The following is a 19,210-nucleotide window of genomic DNA, read 5'->3' as shown; positions in this document are numbered from 1 at the left end:
TTTTTTTTAAATAAAAGTTGAAAGCACAGCACAAAACCCTCAAAAGTCAGATTTTTGCACAAATGGGACTTGCTCCAAAATTTGCAACTTTCTGATACCAGAAAACTGGCATCGGAGGGTTTGTTCTTAACTCACACAGTAATAAAAGTACAGTTAACTATTCAAGATATACTGATTGAAGACTCTGTGTCTTGCATTGGAGAGATCACTCACTGGTGTTTGCTTGACAAAGAAAAAAAATAAATGCTCTATTTACTCTTCCACTCCTACCCCTAACATAAAGGTATTATTTAGGGATGCCTTAAGGCCAATATGCATAATTAAACAGCAGCTATTGTTTAGCGTTTAATAAGCCCTTTGCTTGACTTCTCAGAAAAACGGGCAGTTGTGACCAGCAATAATAACATTCATGAAATGACTTTAAAGTGGTTTCTGGGGATACATAAAAAAAAAGTTTAAAATAAAGAATCATTACTCATTTCCATCGCTCACTTCGCCTCTTCCGTGTCCTCTGCTATCTACTTCCTGTCCTGGCTTGATGCATCAGAAATTCCAAGTTTGGCCTGCTTTGCCAATATCTGGCTGAGGTGGGTCACCACTAAGGCCAGTGTTTGTCTGATCAGGACTTTTCCTGGCATTTCTAGCATGTGGATCCAGGGCAAAAAGTGTAGAGTAGTGGGGACCAGAGTAGCATCATAATGGCTGAGACAGGTAATCAGTAGAGGTGAGTAATGATTCTTTTTTGTGTTTAACATTTTCTACATTTGCTACAGAGTGCCTATATTATGTCACACATTAAATGCATCAATAATGCATACAGTGCCCATAATACATATACTACATAGTACAGTTGTGGCCAAATGTTTTGTGACTGACACAAATTTTGTTTTTCACAAAGATTGTGACTTCAGTGCTTTTGTCAGATGTTTCTATGGTATATTAATATGCACAGTGTTGACCCCTCTTTTTTAAAGACTTTTGCAATTCTCCCTGGCATGCTGGACATCAGCTTGTGGGCCGAGAATTATGAATGATGGCAACCCATTCTTGCCTATTTAGTGCTTGTGTTAGGCTCAGCACTAAGCATTAGCCCGGTTTGACTTTGGGCTAATCCTAAGGATGTTATCCTGGCTGTCACTACCAGAGCTTTGGGACGTTCTCACAGCTCTGTTTCTCCACCCCTGTGATGATGTCACTACTAGAGCTGGGAGGAGTTCTCACTGCTCTGTTTACTTTTGGTTTCCTTCCTCCCAGCTGTTCCTCATGCGTTTGATTTCCCTCTCTTTATATCACCCCTCCTCCTATTGTAGGGCGTGGATTATAGTTCTCATTTCAGTTGTAGCTCTTGCTTTAGTATCTTCCCTTGTAGCTATCAGTTCACTGGACCTGTGTTCTGCTGCAGCAAGCACTCCGGATATTTCCAGCTGTCCTTGGATCCGTCTTCTCTGCGGCTGCAACACCTTCAGCTAAGTGTACAGACATTGTTGTGTACCTGATTATTTTCTGACTGGATCTGAGGTGGCCACGGTTCCCTCCATATACTGAGTAGGGCACCGGTGGCCGTGCCCCTTCCACAATTGTAGGGGTTACAGTGGTCATCAGTCTTAGGTACGTGGGCATGCCTCGTTCCGCCATTTGGATCCGGGCATGTGCTTTAGCAGCATAGGGAGAGCTTTGAGGGTCTGACAGGGGTCACCCTTTATCCTCCCTAGTTTGGGTCCGGTCAGTAGCTCTTTTACTGTGTATACAATTGTTGCTCACATACAGCCGTGACATTATAATCCACCAAAACCGTCCTTTTTGACATGGATCCGCTTTCTGGCCTGGTTGACCGCATGCAGGGTCTTTCTTTGGAAGTAGCGGATCTCCGTCAATCTATGATTCAGCTTCAAGCATTGGGCTCTGCTCCGGCTCATGGAGTCTGTTGCGAGCCAAAGGTCTCACTTCCGGAAACGTTCTCCGGGGGCAGTGAGAATTTTGTTCGCTTCAGAGAGGCATGCAAATTCCATTTTTGCTTGTGTCCCCACTCCTCTGGTAAGGAGGAGCAGAGGGTGAGGATCGTCATCTCCCTGCTCAGGGGTAATGCTCAGACTTGGGCTTTTTCGCTGCCATCAGGGGATCCCTCCCTTCGATCCGTGGAAAGATTTTTTGTGGCCCTGGGGCAGATTTATGATGACCCGGATCGTGTTGCTCTGGCCGAATCTAACTTACGTGTTTTATGCCAGAACAAACTGTCTGCGGAGCTTTATTGTTCTGAATTTCGGAGATGGGCAGCTGATTCGGGTTGGAATGATGCTGCACTCCGGAGTCAGTTCTGTCATGGTCTCTCAGAGAGATTGAAAGATGCGTTTGCTTTCCATGAGAGACCAACATCCTTAGAGTCTGCCATGTCATTGGCGGTACGCCTTGACAGGCGTCTAAGAGAAAGAAATGAGACCTCTCTGTCCAGCCATTGTCAGTCTAGGGGCAGTGGTGCGGACTCATTCAGTGTGCAGGGGCCTCATCCTGTCTCGCTCCCCTCTGAGGAGGAGCCCATGCAGCTAGGTCGACTTGCCCCTGATAAAAGAGGATTTAGTCCTCAGAGTATGGTGTGTTTTTGTTGTGGGGGCATAGGTCATTTGGCAAATGTTTGTCCGTCTAGGAGATTCTTGAACTGTACTAAGAGCGATAATAAGAGAAAAACCTCAAAAGGTAAATCATCAAATTCTGCTTCATCTGCTACTTTGGGCAAAGTTGATGTAGGAATTGATGCTTTTCCTCTGACCTGCAGTTCCCGTTTTCACCTGTCTGCCAGGGTGGCGCTAGAGAGCAAAGTCATTTCTTGTGAGATTTTTGTCGATAGTGGAGCGGCCGTCAATCTTATTGACACTCAATTTGTAGCCATGCATGGTTTTCAGGTTTGCACATTAGAAAAGGATATACCTGTTTTTGCTATTGACTCTGCTCCACTCTCACAGAGATCTCTGAAGGGCATTGTTCACAATATCCGGCTAGCTGTAGGTGACACTCTTGTGGAGGATATATCTTGTTTTGTCCTTAACGGATTGCCTTCTCCTCTAGTTTTGGGGTTACCCTGGCTCACTAGACATAACCCCACTATTGATTGGCAAGGAAGGCAAATAAATGAGTGGAGTGACTTTTGTAGAGAGAATTGTCTCACAGCGACTTTTGCAGAGGTGTCTACTAAAACTGTGCCATCATTTCTCTCTGATTTCTTGGACGTGTTTTCCGAGAGCGGTGTTCAGGAGCTACCTCCTCACCGGGAGTTTGACTGTCCCATTAACCTCATTCCCGGCGCCAAGCTGCCAAAAGCACGCCTCTACAATCTCTCACAACCGGAAAGAATCGCAATGCGAACTTATATCTCCGAGAGTCTCGAGAAGGGGCATATTCGTCCCTCAAAGTCACCTGTGGCCGCGGGTTTTTTTTTTTGTTAAAAAAAAAAATGGCTCTCTGAGACCTTGCCTAGATTTTAGGGAGCTGAACCGTATCACGATTCGCGATCCCTATCCCCTTCCTCTGATCCCGGACCTCTTCAACCAAATTGTTGGGGCCAAGGTGTTTTCCAAATTGGATTTGAGAGGCGCGTACAACCTGGTCAGGGTCAGAGAGGGGGATGAATGGAAAACGGCCTTTAATACCCCTAATGGGCATTTCGATAATCTCGTTATGCCTTTCGGCCTGATGAATGCTCCGGCCGTCTTTAAGCATTTTGTTAATAGTATTTTCTACCATTTAATGGGGAAATTTGTATTGGTGTATCTTGATGATATTTTGATTTTTTCCCCTGATGTTCAGACCCATCAGGATCATCTTTTTCAGGTTCTGCAGATTCTGCGGGAAAATAAATTGTACGCCAAGCTGGAGAAATGTCTTTTTATGGTATCGGAGATTCAATTTCTGGGTTTTCTCCTCTCTGCTTCTGGTTTTCGCATGGATCCGGAGAAGGTCCGTGCTGTACTTGAGTGGGAGCTTCCTGAGAATCAGAAGGCATTGATGCGCTTTCTGGGTTTTGCGAACTATTACAGAAAGTTCATTTTGAATTATTCCTCTGTTGTCAAACCCCTTACTGACATGACAAAAAAGGGGGCGGATTTTTCCTCTTGGTCGGAGGAGGCGCTTGGAGCCTTTTCTAAGATTAAAGAGAGTTTTGCGTCCGCTCCCGTCTTGGTGCATCCCAATGTTTCCTTACCTTTTATTGTTGAGGTGGATGCTTCCGAGGTGGGTGTGGGTGCGGTTTTGTCCCAGGGCCCTTCTCCTGCCAAATGGCGACCCTGTGCCTTTTTCTCTAAAAAACTCTCCCCGGCAGAGAGAAACTATGATGTGGGAGATAGGGAGTTGTTGGCCATCAAGTTGGCTTTCGAGGAATGGCGCCATTGGTTGGAGGGGGCCAGGCACCCTATCACAGTTTTTACCGACCATAAGAATCTGGCATACTTGGAGTCGGCCAGGCGTATGAATCCGAGACAGGCCAGATGGTCTCTGTTCTTCTCCAGATTCAATTTTGTTGTTACATTAGGACCTGGGATAAAAAATGTGAAGGCTGATGCTCTCTCTCGCTGTTTTCCGGGAGGAGGAAACTCCAAGGACTCGGGTCCCATTTTGGCGGAGGGGGTAGTTGTTTCTGCTCTATATTCCGATTTGGAGGCCGAGGTCCAGGCTGCCCAGACTGAGGCACCTGCCCGTTGTCCTTCTGGGAAGTTGTTCGTGCCTCCTGAGCTACGTCACAAACTCTTTAAGGAGCATCATGATACGGTTCTTGCTGGTCACCCCGTCGGTGGAGGGTTTTGTGGCTGCTTGTGAGACGTGCGCTCGCGCTAAGGTCCCTCGTTCACGGCCTTCAGGTTCCCTTCTCCCGTTACCCATACCTTCCCGTCCTTGGACACACCTGTCCATGGACTTTATCACGGATCTTCCTCGTTCCTCGGGGAAGTCGGTGATCCTGGTGGTGGTGGACCGTTTTAGCAAGATGGCTCATTTCGTACCTTTCCATGGTTTACCCAATGCTAAAACGTTGGCGCAAGCTTTTGTCGACCATATTGTTAAATTGCACGGCATTCCCTCTGATATTGTTTTCGATAGAGGCACGCAGTTTGTGTCCAGGTTCTGGAAGGCTTTCTGTTCTCGCCTGGGGGTTCGGCTGTCCTTCTCTTCTGCTTTTCACCCGCAGTCGAATGGTCAGACTGAGCGCCTCAATCAGAATCTGGAGACATATTTGCGCTGTTTTGTGGCAGAGAACCAGGAGGATTGGTGTTAATTTCTCCCTCTTGCTGAGTTTGCTCTGAACAACCGTCGTCAGGAATCTTCTGATAAGTCACCATTCTTTGGTGCATATGGGTTCCATCCGCAGTTTGGGACATTCTCGGGAGGGGCTCTTTCTGGTTTACCTGAGGAGGAGAGATTTTCCTCGTCTTTGTCTACCATTTGGCAAAAGATTCAGAGTAATCTTAAAAAGATGAGTGAAAGGTATAGGCGTGTGGCTGATAAGAGACGTGTGCCTGGTCCGGACCTGAATGTGGGTGATCTGGTGTGGTTGTCTACAAGAAATATTAAACTGAAGGTTCCCTCCTGGAAATTGGGTCCCAAGTTTATTGGGCCTTATAAAATCTTGTCAGTCATCAATCCTGTTGCCTTCCGTCTTGATCTTCCACGGGTTTGGAAGATACATAATGTATTTCACAGATCTCTCTTAAAACCATATGTCCAGCCCACGGTACCCTCCTCTTTGCCTCCTCCTCCGATTTTGGTTGATGGCAATCTGGAGTTTGAGGTTTCCAGAATTGTGGACTCTCGCATTGTCCGCGGTTCTCTTCAGTACCTCGTTCATTGGAAGGGTTATGGTCCTGAGGAGAGGATGTGGGTTCCGGTGTCGGACATTAAAGCCACTCGCCTCATCAGGGCATTTCATAGGGCTCATCCTGAGAAGGTGGGTCCTGGGTGTCCGGAGTCCACCCGTAGAGGGGGGGGGGTACTGTCACTACCAGAGCTTTGGGACGTTCTCACAGCTCTGTTTCTCCACCCCTGTGATGATGTCACTACTAGAGCTGGGAGGAGTTCTCACTGCTCTGTTTACTTTTGGTTTCCTTCCTCCCAGCTGTTCCTCATGCGTTTGATTTCCCTCTCTTTATATCACCCCTCCTCCTATTGTAGGGCGTGGATTATAGTTCTCATTTCAGTTGTAGCTCTTGCTTTAGTATCTTCCCTTGTAGCTATCAGTTCACTGGACCTGTGTTCTGCTGCAGCAAGCACTCCGGATATTTCCAGCTGTCCTTGGATCCGTCTTCTCTGCGGCTGCAACACCTTCAGCTAAGTGTACAGACATTGTTGTGTACCTGATTATTTTCTGACTGGATCTGAGGTGGCCACGGTTCCCTCCATATACTGAGTAGGGCACCGGTGGCCGTGCCCCTTCCACTATTTTAGGGGTTACAGTGGTCATCAGTCTTAGGTACGTGGGCATGCCTCGTTCCGCCATTTGGATCCGGGCATGTGCTTTAGCAGCATAGGGAGAGCTTTGAGGGTCTGACAGGGGTCACCCTTTATCCTCCCTAGTTTGGGTCCGGTCAGTAGCTCTTTTACTGTGTATACAATTGTTGCTCACATACAGCCGTGACACTGGCAGTCCCCTGGTATTCACTCTTTACCCCGTATACAGGGATCTGGACTTCACTGCAGGGGAGCCACCAAACCGCCACGACCTGGGAGTAGTCCCTGTGTGGTTGACAGCTTACCCACAGAGGTCAGAGACACCAGTGCAAAGCACTGAGGGATTACGCAAACTCTCGTAGTCAGTCAGAAGCTAAGGTTGGGGCAGGCAGAGTTTGTGTTGTGAATCTGAGAAACAATCCAGAGGTTATGTCAAGGAACACAGGGTCAGTATGGAGATCAGGCATGGCAGAGTCAGAATCTGTGAATCAGGCAGAAGTCTGTACACAGGCAGACAAGCAGATTGTAGCATCTTTGCAATATCTAGCAAGCTAATGAATTTATTGCTTATGCAGAGAATGAGACAAACAGCAGGGTATATAAAGTAGAAGCTGATTAGCACATTGGAAACAGCCTAGCAGATGCACACAGAGCCAAAGGAGGGTTTAACCCTTGCAGCACTGCAGAATGCAGGTGAGGATCAATGAAGAATATCCCTGAAAGACACACAAGACAGTGAGAATATCCCTGAAAGACACACAAGACAGTGGAGCCTGGGCCTGCTGCTGGATCCCTGGAACTGCGACAGCACAGGGTGAGTGGAGTGGCGCCCGTTTCCACCTAAAGTAGTGGGGCATCGGCGGGCACAAGCAGTTAATGTAACAGCTTAGAGTTTATCACAATTTCTGTGTTTTGGTTTGTTCACCCACTTTTTGAAGATTGACCACAGGTTCTAAGCGGGGTTGAGATCTGAGGAGTTTCTTGGGCATGGACCCAAAATTCAGAAGTTTTTTTCACTATGTCAATTATCACTTCTACCTTAAAGGGGTTCTGCAGTTCTTTTAAACTGATGATCTATCCTCTGGATAGATCATCAGCATCTGATCGGCGGAGAAGTTGCTCTTGGAGAGTATTTTGATACCATTCTTTATTCATGGCAGATTTTTTAGGCAAAATTGTGAGTAAGCCCACTCCCTTGGATGGGAAACAACCCCAGACATGAAAGGTCTCAGGATGCTTTACTGTTGGTATGACACAGGACTCAAGTGTCCATCCATTCACATAATTGTTCTATGTAAAATGTTACAGATGTTGCTATAATAATAAAAAATCATAATGCAATGCTACTATGAATAGGGCCGTATTGTGCCCAAATGAATAGTGCCTCATAGCAACACTAAGAAGGCCACACAGTTCCCATTTAACTACAGCCACATAGCGCCCTAATGAATAATGGCACACATTGCCAAAATAAATAGTTCCATACAATACACATGTTAAAAAACAAGGAGGAAAGATTTTGATACGGCAACATAATACTGTAAGTGATATTATCATATCATAGGCCGGGGCAAATGAAAACATGTTCATACAGTCTGCGAGTTAATCTCCACGCCAAACTCTTGTGTCAGTGTACACCAGGCAAGCTATAGCATTAATGACATCTGAAGAGACTACTTAAAAGTGCTGTAACATGGAATCCTTTAAAGGGGTTATCCAATATCATAAACTGCCCCCCACCCCCCCTCCAGGGAGCGGGGACCCAGGTAAGTATATTCCCTGTGAGGGGCCCGGCACATGGGGGGGGCAGTTTATGATATTGGATGACCCCTTTAAGACCAATGCTCCTTCCCCCAGGAAGTTCCACCTTACCTTGAGTTGTGTTGTGTGCTGCTTATGTATCCACCATAAGGCCTCATTCATAGACCAGTATTTATTTTTTATGCATTTTTAAGATCAAGAGTGAATAAAAAAAAATATATTTTAATATTTTCTATATTAAGGATTCATGATGCAAAATACTGATCAAATACTGAGATGTGAATGAGGCCTAAGGGCTCATGCACATGACCGTTGGATGTTTTGCAGTCCCCAAATTACAGATCCGCAAAACACATATACCGGACGTGTGCATTCCGCATTTTGCGGAACGGCTAGCACCTAATCGAACAGTCCTATCCTTGTCCAGAATGCGGACAATAATAGGACATGTTCTATATATTTTGTTTTTTGCGGAACAGCCATCCGGACATTGAATTCACACATCATTTCCGCATGGCTGTTCCACAAAAAAATAGTCCTATTGTCCGCATTGGGGACAAGGATAGGACTGTTATATTAGAGCAGGCATCCTCAAACTGCGGCCCTCCAGCTGTTGCAAAACTACAACTCCCAGCATGCCCGAACAGCCTACAAGTATTAGCCTACAGCAGGGCATTGTGGGAGTTGTAGTTTTTCAACAGCTGGAGGGCCGCAGTTTGAGGATGCCTGTATTAAAGGCTGATAAATGAGAGACAGGAGGCAGCGCCTCATGTGTGGTGTTGTATAGTAAATGGTATAAAAGATAAGTCGAAACTCTTACCAGAAGATGTTGTGAAGAGTCACAACACCTATGTGAAGCTTGTGCTGATTTTCCCGATCAGCGTGCGGGGTGCCTGCGCTGCTGCCTAGGTTCCAGCCTGTGCTGTGAGAGCATTCGTCAGGGAGAGGTATCGCTGCAGAAGAAGAAAGAAACGGAACCTTTAGAGTGGCGCTGTCAGCAGGAGTCGGAAACAGGTAAGTATTGGTAACACAATACTTTTTATTTACAGTCGACGCGGAGAGCCCCCTTCATCAGGACAATATACAACATAAAACAGCATTCACATGTAGCGGTTATTTAAACTCAAAAAGGGCGCGTGAGACCAAGCAGAGGTGGAGCGAGGGGAGGGGAAGGGGGCGGGGGGGTGGGCGTGTGTCACAGACAATTGAAAGACGTCATCAGGCATTCAATTCTTTACGGACCCATTTTGTAGTGGACCTGGTTTCTTTTAGAAGATGATTATATTCTAAAGTGCTTTGATATATGGCAGTGCTGAAGTGATTGAATTGGACGCATTTTTGGATGCTTGCGGGTGGATAAGTCTCATACTAATGCTTTTTTTAAAAACAATGATCGGGCAGAGGGTGGTGTGAAACAAGGTGGTTACATTCATTTATTCTATTCTATGTTCTGATTAAAAGGAGTTAGAAGATGGGATAAAAATATATATATAAAAATACTCATAAATAAAAATTAAGGAAAAAGTAGTAAATAGATAAAAATCTAAAGAATGATAATAAAATTAAAGTAAAATAGAAAAATTGGGTAGAAGAAAACCCTTGGAGATTATCCTCTTAGAATCCAAAAGGTAGTGACTATCGATACAATGTAGTGATGTGTTTTTAATTTTTTATTATTTTATGAAATTGTATCGATTAGTTGTCATAGACACAGTGTCATAAATATGGCTAACAAAGTTGTTTGGGCAGTGATGTAGAACTACAGACGTGTGTTACATAAGCTTGATATTGGCACTTGAACACTGAGGCAATACATAAGCCTGGTCTCCTACACCATCAGAAAAGGACAAAAATAGTAGTAACCTAAAATATTATAAAATATTCTGGTGTAGGGGTCCATTACGTAAAAATCTTTGTTAGCCATATTTATGAATCTGTGTCTATGACAACTAATCAATACAATTTCATAAAAAAATAAAAAACACATCCAAACAAAAATCCACCCGCAAGCCTCCAAAAATGCGGCCAATTCAATCACTTCAGCACTGCCATATATCAAAGCACTTTAGAATATAATCATCTTCTAAAAGAAACCAGGTCCACTACAAAATGGGTCTGTAAAGAATTGAATGCCTGATGACGTCTTTCAATTGTCTGTGACACACGCCCCCTTCCCCTCCCCTCGCTCCACCTCTGCTTGGTCTCACGCGCCCTTTTTGAGTTTAAATAACCGCTACATGTGAATGCTGTTTTATGTTGTATATTGTCCTGATGAAGGGGGCTCTCCGCCCCTGAAAAGCGTCGACTGTAAATAAAAAGTATTGTGTTACCAATACTTACCTGTTTCCGACTCCTGCTGACCACTCTAAAGGTTCAGTTTCTTTCTTCTTCTGCAACGATACCTCTCCCCGACGAATGCTCTCACAGCACGGGCTGGAACCTAGGCAGCAGCGCAGGCACTCCGCACGCTGATTGGGAAAATCAGCACAAGCTTCACATAGGTGTTGTGACTCTTCACAACATCTTCTGGTAAGAGTTTCGACTTATCTTTTATACCATTTACTATACAACACCACAAAAAGTATTGTGTTATCAATACTTACCTGTTTCCGACTCCTGCTGCCAGCGCCACTCTAAAGGTTGAGTTTCTTTCTTCTTCTGTATTAGAGGCTGGCCACCCTGCAACACGGCCAGTATATGTGTTTTGCAGGACCGCAATTTGCAGACAGGAAACATTCAACGGTTGTCTGCATGACCCCTAAGGCCTCATTCACATATCAGTGTTTTGGTCAGTGATTTCCATCAGTTATTGTGAGCCAAAACCAGGATTGGAGACTACACAGAGATAAGGTATAAGGAAGAGATCTGCTCCTGCTCTGTCTTTAGAGACGCACCTAATTTTGGCTCAAATTACTGATGGAAATCACTGACTGTTTTGAAACCCACACCCATGTGTATTTAGCCTTAAGATATCACCACATACGGATTTTGTTGTGGAAATCCACAAGTAAGGCCTAATGCACACGACCGTATGTATTTTGCGGTTCGCAAAAAATACGGATGACATCCATGTGCATTCCGTATTTTGCGGAATGGCACAGCTGGCCCCTAATAGAACAGTCCTACCCTTGTCCGACAATAATTGGACATGTTCTATTTTTTTGCGGAAAGGAAATACGGACATACGGAAACGGAATGCACACGGAGTACCTTCCGTTTTTTTTCTGCGTACCCATTGAAATGAATGGTTCCGTATACAGTCCGCAAAAAAAACTGAATGGACATGGAATGAAAATACGTTCATGTGCATGAGGCCTAAATGTAAAGGAAAAAGGATTGTGTTACGGAAAATACCTGCTATTTGTGGATAAGATTTGTTAAAATCTCATCCAATTTGCTGCTAATGTAAATGGGGTGGATTTTCCACAGTGGATGCTACATGTAGCTATACCCTTAGGTTGAATCACACAGTTTTTTTTGTGTTTTTTTTAACCAAAGCCAGGAGTTAATCCAAAAAGAGGAGAATGGGAAGACTGATACCTCCTTTTTGTGTCCACTCCTGTGCTTGGCTCAAAAAACTACAATTACTAGATGTGTCATTCTAGTCTTGGGGCATATTCATAACTGGCAAATGTAATTTTTTTTTTTGCAAAAAAAAAAATCTGCAAAAATTGGTCCCTTAAGGCCCCTTTCACACGAGCGAACAAATTGCGCCTGCACCGAATCCGGACCCATTCATTTCAATAAGGCTGTGTACATGTGCGTTGGTTTTCGCGCATCACTTGTGCGTCGCGTGAAAATCGCAGCATGTTCTATATTCTGCGATTTTTACACAACATTGGCCCCATAGAAGTGAATGGAGCTGCGTGAAAAAAAGCATTGCATCTGCACTTGCTTGCGGATGCGGTGCGTTTTTCACGGATGGTTGCTAAGTGATGTTGTTTGTAAACATTCCGTTTTTTATCACGCGCGTGCAAAACGAATTAAATAATTTACTAATGAGGTCTAAAGCTAGCGATACACAAGAACTGGCAGACTGTCCTTTCAAATGTGTTACCAGAGAAACTTAAAGAGGGTATCGGATTTATTTTTCATGTTCTCATTCCATGGATTAGAGTGGCGACTTTTTCATTTGTACTCCTTAAAAGTTTCTTACCAGACCAGCGTTGTGCTCCTGGCACTTCCGGGATCACATGCTGCGCACTGTGCACGTGATCCTAGCCTGGTTACAACCCACAGCGCATGCGTGAGAATCAATCTCTCGCTCACACCTGGATGGAGTGGTCTTGTACGCTCTTTTCATGAAGAACTAATCCTTCACCTGGATCCCGTATTGCCATGTGGGCAAAGTGCTCCATGTATAGCATGCCTCAAGATCCCTACAAATGCTGTAGGCTGTGAGATTGCAAAAAAAAAAGAATAATATTTACAGTTTTTGGTCTGCATTTATACACCCTCAGTCACAGCATAGAATGGGGCACATTTATTAAGACTGGCATTTTAGACGCCGGTCTTAATAAAGCCCTATACCTGGCAGTGGATCTGCCGGAGTTCTGAAGAGGAGCCGGCCTCTCCATAACTTCAATGCATCCAGCGCCACTCCTAAATGTAAGACAGCTCCCTTTCTGTCTTACATTTAGACCATTTTCTATGCCTAAAACAGGCGTAGAAAATGATGAATGAGACTGGCCGGCGGGGCCCTTCCCTTCCCCACCCACAATTTTAGACCTGGCGTGATCAGAGCTAAGTCGCAGATAGCAGCGCAACTAACCGCTGAGCCACAATCTGTGCCTGAAATACGACGAATGTAGGCGTATTTCAGAATAGTAAATGACCCCCAATATGTTTAAAGAGGTTGTTCATCTCTGAGGATCTTTTCGGAAGACCCCCCGCCATGGCTGGACCTGTGTTTGGGAATCTTACTTACCCGATCCCCACCGCTGAGTTCTGGCTCCATCACTACCCCTCAGGCGCCACAGGTCTTGGGTGTCCACGCATCAACTTATGGTTTGACACGGGTCGTGTGGTGGCTGCAGACAATAGCTGGCCACAGAGGTGACATGTCCCCCAGGCATCACGTGACCCATGGACATAACACAACCGTGACCAGTCATTGGCCATGTGACTACAGCACCTGCATGTGGTGCAGAAAATCCATACAAAATCTGCACCAAAACTACACGTAGATTCCCACTATTAATGGCGGTTTTAGTGCAGATTTGATACAAAGTTTCTGCAGACCACCCTGTCATTGGAAAGGGTGAACTCTACACAAGAAAAATCTAACAATTCAAAGGCTGTAGGTTTCAAAATCCACACGGTAGGTCAATTTCCGCACCTAAGAAAAAAAATCTAAGTGAACATAGGAGTTGTCTAATCTCATACTGTATTAAACTGTGGTTTTTACGCACGAAAAAACGCGCTAAAAAACCATGCATAATCCACATGGTGTGCAGGCTCCCTCAAACTGGATGTTGATGTGGGGAGACCCAAGACCTGCCGAGCCCGAGGGGGAGCAATGGAGCTGGAATTCAGCGGCGGGGATCAGGTAAGCAGGATTCCCACCGTAGATCCGGCCACTCTGGGGGTCTGCAAAAAAGTTGCCCAGAGGTAAACACCCCCTTTAAAGGGGTTCTCTGAACACACGTGCAATGTGCATGTGCCGTTTCTCTTCCTGCTGCCTTGCCATAGACAGCGGCGGTGAGCAGGAAGAGAGATGGGAGACGGCACATGCACACTGCGCGCGCTTTACCTTCATACAGCTGATCGACAGGGGTACAGGGTGTCGGACCCCCACCAATCTGATATTGATGACCTATCCTGAGGATAGGTCATCAATATAAAAAAAGCCCGGAGAACCCCTTTAATATATTAATAATTAATATGCCACTTATCCCGTGAAGAATAAAGAAACAATAATAAAACATATTTTACGGGGTTTTTTTTATTAAAAAGAGCCAAGAGTAATCCAAAAATATAAATTCTCTCTTGACTCAATATTTCATTTACAATATACAGTTCCACAAAACCTAATAAGAGCCTTTGATACCAAATTACATTTCTACGCTCGCCTTTAACACAAAGAAAGGAGAGGCCTGGCAGTACTACACTGTCTATGTGCCGAGGATGGGACGGTTCAATGTCTTCTTCACCTCATGAAGGCAAGGAAGAGTTAAAACGGGAAACACACAGAATGGTACAATTAAAGTGCTCTTTTAATTGCATATTTAACTAGAAACCGTCATCATGCTGTAATTTTTGGAGGGGCTGTGTCGTCCAATCCGAAGTGCATCTTTGCAGCTAGAGTGGCTTTCCAAAGGCTTGACCACCGCTGGCGATCCGTCATATAATACACAGATAGATCCGTCTTCTCCAATACGATAGGAAACTTCATACGGGTCGACCCACATTGTGAGCTCACTGGGAAGAAGGTGGAAGAGTCTGTGGTGGCTGAGGCCAATATGTCCAGCCGCACGACCTATCAAGGGGTCCATTTTGTGGTTGATTCTTAAACAGCGATACCCTGATCCTCTGCATGGAATCTGAGGAAACCAGTGTTGTTTATAATGATCTGTTGAAGACAAAGAGGAGAAGTGGGAGTGGAGAGGTGGAGGAGGAGACGTGCGTGAGGGGGTTGGAGTTGAAAGGGGGTGGGAGTGAGGAGAAAGAGAAAAAAACATAAAAAACATTAGCAACTATTCATTACAACCTAACTATTCGATCGCTGGTCTAATTCTAAAACGTATGCAGAATACTCAATCACAGACATCAAGATCAGTCCCAAATGAATCCCTTTCCATAATGGCCAGGGCTACGTGGATTGCTGTAGGCCCATGGCAGCTTTGGCCGATTGTTTTGATTGCTATAAAACGCAATGTTTCGTGCGATGCGATTCATCGATCCGTATCCCTCTACACCCACCTCTCAATATGGATCAAATGAGGGTCTGCACAACTCAAACACTGCAGAAGTTGGATCACAAAGAGACACTAAAAGCCTCAGAAATGAGGTCAGTGCCGAGATACAGGCTCATACAAGTAGATAAAACATACACAATACAACGGGGGGGGGTTCTATCAGCCACCAAACCTCATCCAGGGATTTCATGAAGGGTAATGAGATAGTTCTGAGTCTCACTGAAACATCCATATGTTATGACAAGTCACCTAATACAAGTGTTCTCCTAAATACACAAAGGATTTGAGTTTCTTTTATGTCCCCGCCATACCATAGATTTTGCACTGGCTTCTTACCTTTCATGGACTCTTGCAAGGACTGGCAGAACTGTTGCAATTGCTTCTCCTCAATCAAGCCGCTGTGTTTGAGGAGCTTGGTGATGAAAGCAGCAGCTGTTGAGATTTCGGTCTTCATTGTGCCTCTTTCAGGTTCCTGGACGACTAATACAAGGATCCTATGAAGACCATACAGTAAGTTTATTCTATCCTATGACTGTCGAGCAAAACAGATCATGAGATTTTGGGTGAAAATACTGAAGATTGGCTCTAACACAGTTCGCAGGGTCAGAATGATCCAGGATCACTAGATGCCTACAGACCCCCTAAAATTTTTTTTTTCCTGGTGGTCTGTTTAGGGTAACCGTGAAGAGCACAACTGGCCCTGGTCTGACCACAGCTGGATCACCTGTTTTCCAGGAAGTGTAGAGGGCGGTCCTATACTGGTAATGATGTGTGGAGGCGATCAGATCACAAAGGGAATACAACTGCTTCTTCCCCTTCCTTCCCTCCCATAAAGACCTTGACGTTGGGGCCCTTGCCTTAGTGCAGGAGACGCTGTGGGGAGCCCTGCGAGCTGTCCTTCAGGGTGCAGCTGTCCTAAGCCTGTCGGGACGACTAGACAAGCAGAGGAGGCTCATAACAATCTTCACCGCACAGCCAAGGGTAAACAAGAGGGGGAGGCGGGCTCCTGGACACGCCACGCCCCTCTGACGTCACAATGGAATCGAATCAGCACGTCTGCACAGGTTACAATGTATAAATAAACAAACGGAACGTTCTGACACGTCACGCGCCAGGAATCTGCCTAGCAACAAGTGGGAGTGGGCGGCTGAGGCTGGGAAGAGGGGGAGTTTGCTTAGCAACAGGTTGAAAGTAGGGTGAAAGGGGGCAGCGACCAACTGCCTGGAACTTCTGCTGACAGGAGCTGCACTATAGCAGTCACACAATGAGTGGTCTTGATACAGTCATTCATTGTATGTCCTTATCGAGCTTCCAAGCATGCCTCCCAAGTGTCCCTCTTTTTGACCCACGTCTCTCTGTCCCTTTTTGTTCCATAAATGTCCCTCTATTTGACCTGGGGAATTAATACATAAATGTGCATTAATAAATGTACTAGATTGCTCCCCCCACAGGGGTTTCTACCTGTATATTAGACCGTAATGTCGTTATTTGGTGCAGTTTGGACCTTAAAATATCTATAATCTTAATATTTCAATGGATGTCTCAGGGCTCCACATGCTGTAAAAAAATAAAGGAACTTTACACTCACCTAACCGATCCCCGGCTGCTGCAATTATGCTTTGGACGAAGTTAGGGGCGTGGCCTAGTATGAAAAATATTGCCGTGATGCGCGCAGCACGTATTGTCCCTTTTTGCGATTTTCAAAAGTTGGGAGGTATGTCCAAGTCATATGAATCTCAATAGTTCTGTACAGAAGGAGTTCATCCACCCAAAACAAGTCCATAAAGTTTCCCAAACTAAGGGCGCCTTCGCACGCTGTGGATTTTGATGCAGAAAATTCCGCGACTGAAAATCGGCTCCATTCACCTGAATGGGGCTTGCAGAAATCCATGTGCTTTCAACCCCATTGTAATGAATGAACTGATTTTCAGTCGAGGAATTTTCTGCCATAAAATCTGCAGTTTGTGAAGGCACCCTTCACACGAGCGAGTGTCCCGCGCGGGTGCAATGCATGACGTGAATGCATAGCACCCGCACTGAATCCGGACCCATTCATTTTAATGGGTCTGTGTACATGAGCGTTGTTTTTCATGCATCAGTTCTGCGTTGCGTGAGAATCGCACCATGTTCTATATTCAGTTTTTTTCACGCAACGCAGGCCCCATAGAAGTGAACGGGGCTTCAGTGAGAAACACATCGCATCTGGATGCAGTCCGGGTGCAATGTGTTTTTCACTGATGGTTGCTAAGAGATGTTGTTTGTAAATCTTGTTTTTTTTCACGCGCAAGAAAAACACATCAAAACTGATTGCACCCACGCAGAAAAAACGAAACACTGAACGCGATTGCAGACAAAACTGACAGAATTTGCTTGCGAAATGGTGCGAGTTTCACTGAACGCATCCTGACACAATTTTGAAAGAGGCCTAATAAAAGAAAAAAAGCACAAAGGCACAATGCCTCTTACCGCAAGTGTAAATTCACATATAAATAACCTTCCAATCCTCAGCCACTGCAGCTCCTTCCCTCTAGTCCACTCTCCATGGTGGCCGGTATTAGGCCTCTTGCACACGACCGTATGCCCTCCGAGACATACGGTCCGTGAGCGGCACTGATCGTGCGTACGGGAGCGCACAGCATCATAGATTACAATGATGTTGTGGACGTCGGGTCACTCGCGGGGCTATTGTCCCACACTCATATGATCAATGCCGCTCCGGGACATATAGCCACGGACCATATGTCTCGGAGGGAATACAGTTGTGTGCAAGAGGCCTTAAACTCAGTAGGTGCAATATAAAAAAAATTAGAGATATTCAGAGCTCAACGATTAAATCCTTTTATTAAAATAGGTAATAAAAGGTGTACAATGCATTTCGGCAGTGATCCGCTGTCTTCATCAGGTCCACTAAGTGTCCTCATGTCTATATATAAACGGGCAGCAATCATTTAAAGGGGTACTGCAGTTTGTTTAAACTTATGATCTATCCTCTGGATAGATCATCAGCATCTGATCGGCAGGGGTCCGACACCGGGGACCCCCGCCGATCAGCTGTTTGAGAAGGCAGCAGCGCTGCGGCCTTCTCACTATTTACCACTGGCCCAGTGACGTCAGGACTAGTATGAACTGGCCTGGGCGGGGCTAAGCTCTATTCAACTGAACAGAGCTTAGCCCCGCCCAGGCCAGTTGATTCTAGTCGTGACATCACTGGGCCAGTGGTAAACAGTGAGAAGGCCGCGGCGCTGCTGGAGCGCCGCTGCCTTCTGAAAAGGCTGATCGGCGGGGGTCCCGGGTGTCAGACCCCCGCCGGTCAGATGCTGATGATCTATCCAGAGGATAGATCATCAGTTTGAACAAAGTGCAGAACCCTTTTAAGCCAGCTGAGGACCGTGTACTCCATTTTAAAGGGTATTCCCATCACAGACAACGGGGGCATATGCCACCCATGTATGATAGGTACGGGTCCTACCTCTGGGACCCGCACCTATGCCAAGAACGGAGAGAGGAGAGTGGTGGCTGGAGGACCCCAGGTTTCCATACAAGTGAATGGGAGCGCACCGTGCTTGCGCAGCCGCCGCTCTCATTAATTTCCTAGGGGGACGATGGAAATAGCTTGACTATTTTCAGCAGCCCCATAAAAATGAATGGAGGGTGGCTGTGCATGCGTAGTGCGCCCTCCACCACCTTCCCTGCTCCGTTCTCGGCGTAGACCTATCAGCCAATGGGGGCATATCCTAGCAATATGTCCCCATTGTCTGTGATGGGATAACCCCTTTAAAGGACTTTACAAAGTTTCTGATTTTGATGACCAATCCTAAGGTTAGGTCATCAATATCCAATCCTCTGGGGTACGATATCCCACCCACCACCGATCAGCTGTTCCCTGCAGCCTCCAGTGCTGAAATGAGCTCATCTGCCATTGAAGTGAATGCAGAAACCACTTTAAAGGAAACGTGTCACCAAAAATGTTATCTGCCAGTTTAAACCAGATAGTGATACTTAGCCTTTTTTCTAATCTGTTTTTATTTTTCTCGTGCAACAAAAGAAAATAATCTGGCAGCACTCACCAATCGACGTTCTGTTGTCTAACTTCATTGTTTTCATTT

The 19,210-nt window shown here is 45.6% G+C and overlaps 1 protein-coding gene across 2 annotated transcripts; it reads right to left on the bottom strand.

Annotated features, from left to right (window-relative positions):
* Positions 1 to 14,111: 14,111 nt before the first annotated feature.
* On the bottom strand, positions 14,112 to 16,109 carry LOC120978886 (protein BTG1-like). Of its 2 annotated transcripts, XM_040407290.1 has the most exons (3): positions 15,962 to 16,109; positions 15,441 to 15,598; positions 14,112 to 14,758 (listed from the first exon to the last, which is right to left on the bottom strand). In XM_040407290.1, exons 2-3 carry the CDS (start codon positions 15,556 to 15,558, stop codon positions 14,415 to 14,417), a joined length of 462 nt encoding a protein of 153 aa, XP_040263224.1. In that variant the 5' UTR covers positions 15,559 to 15,598; positions 15,962 to 16,109; the 3' UTR covers positions 14,112 to 14,414. The 2 variants fall into 2 exon arrangements, with proteins under 2 accessions (XP_040263224.1, XP_040263225.1); XM_040407291.1 differs by lacking the exon at positions 15,962 to 16,109 and having other exon boundaries at positions 15,441 to 15,950.
* Positions 16,110 to 19,210: the final 3,101 nt, after the last annotated feature.

The sequence above is a fragment of the Bufo bufo genome, chromosome 9 (genome assembly GCF_905171765.1).
Source record: "Bufo bufo chromosome 9, aBufBuf1.1, whole genome shotgun sequence".
Lineage (NCBI taxonomy): Eukaryota > Metazoa > Chordata > Amphibia > Anura > Bufonidae > Bufo > Bufo bufo.
The sequence above is the reverse complement of the archived record's forward strand: the minus strand, read 5'-3'. Positions and strand labels throughout refer to the sequence as shown.

What these genes read in the sequence shown, in the direction of transcription:
- LOC120978886 (XM_040407290.1), bottom strand. Translation starts at nt 15,558, where the DNA reads ATGAAGACCGAAATCTCAACAGCTGCTGCTTTCATCACCAAGCTCCTC. An exon ending in CTTGCAAGAGTCCATGAAAG is followed by an intron (nt 14,759 to 15,440) that starts GTAAGAAGCCAG and finishes TGTCTTCAACAG; the next exon opens with ATCATTATAAACAACACTGG.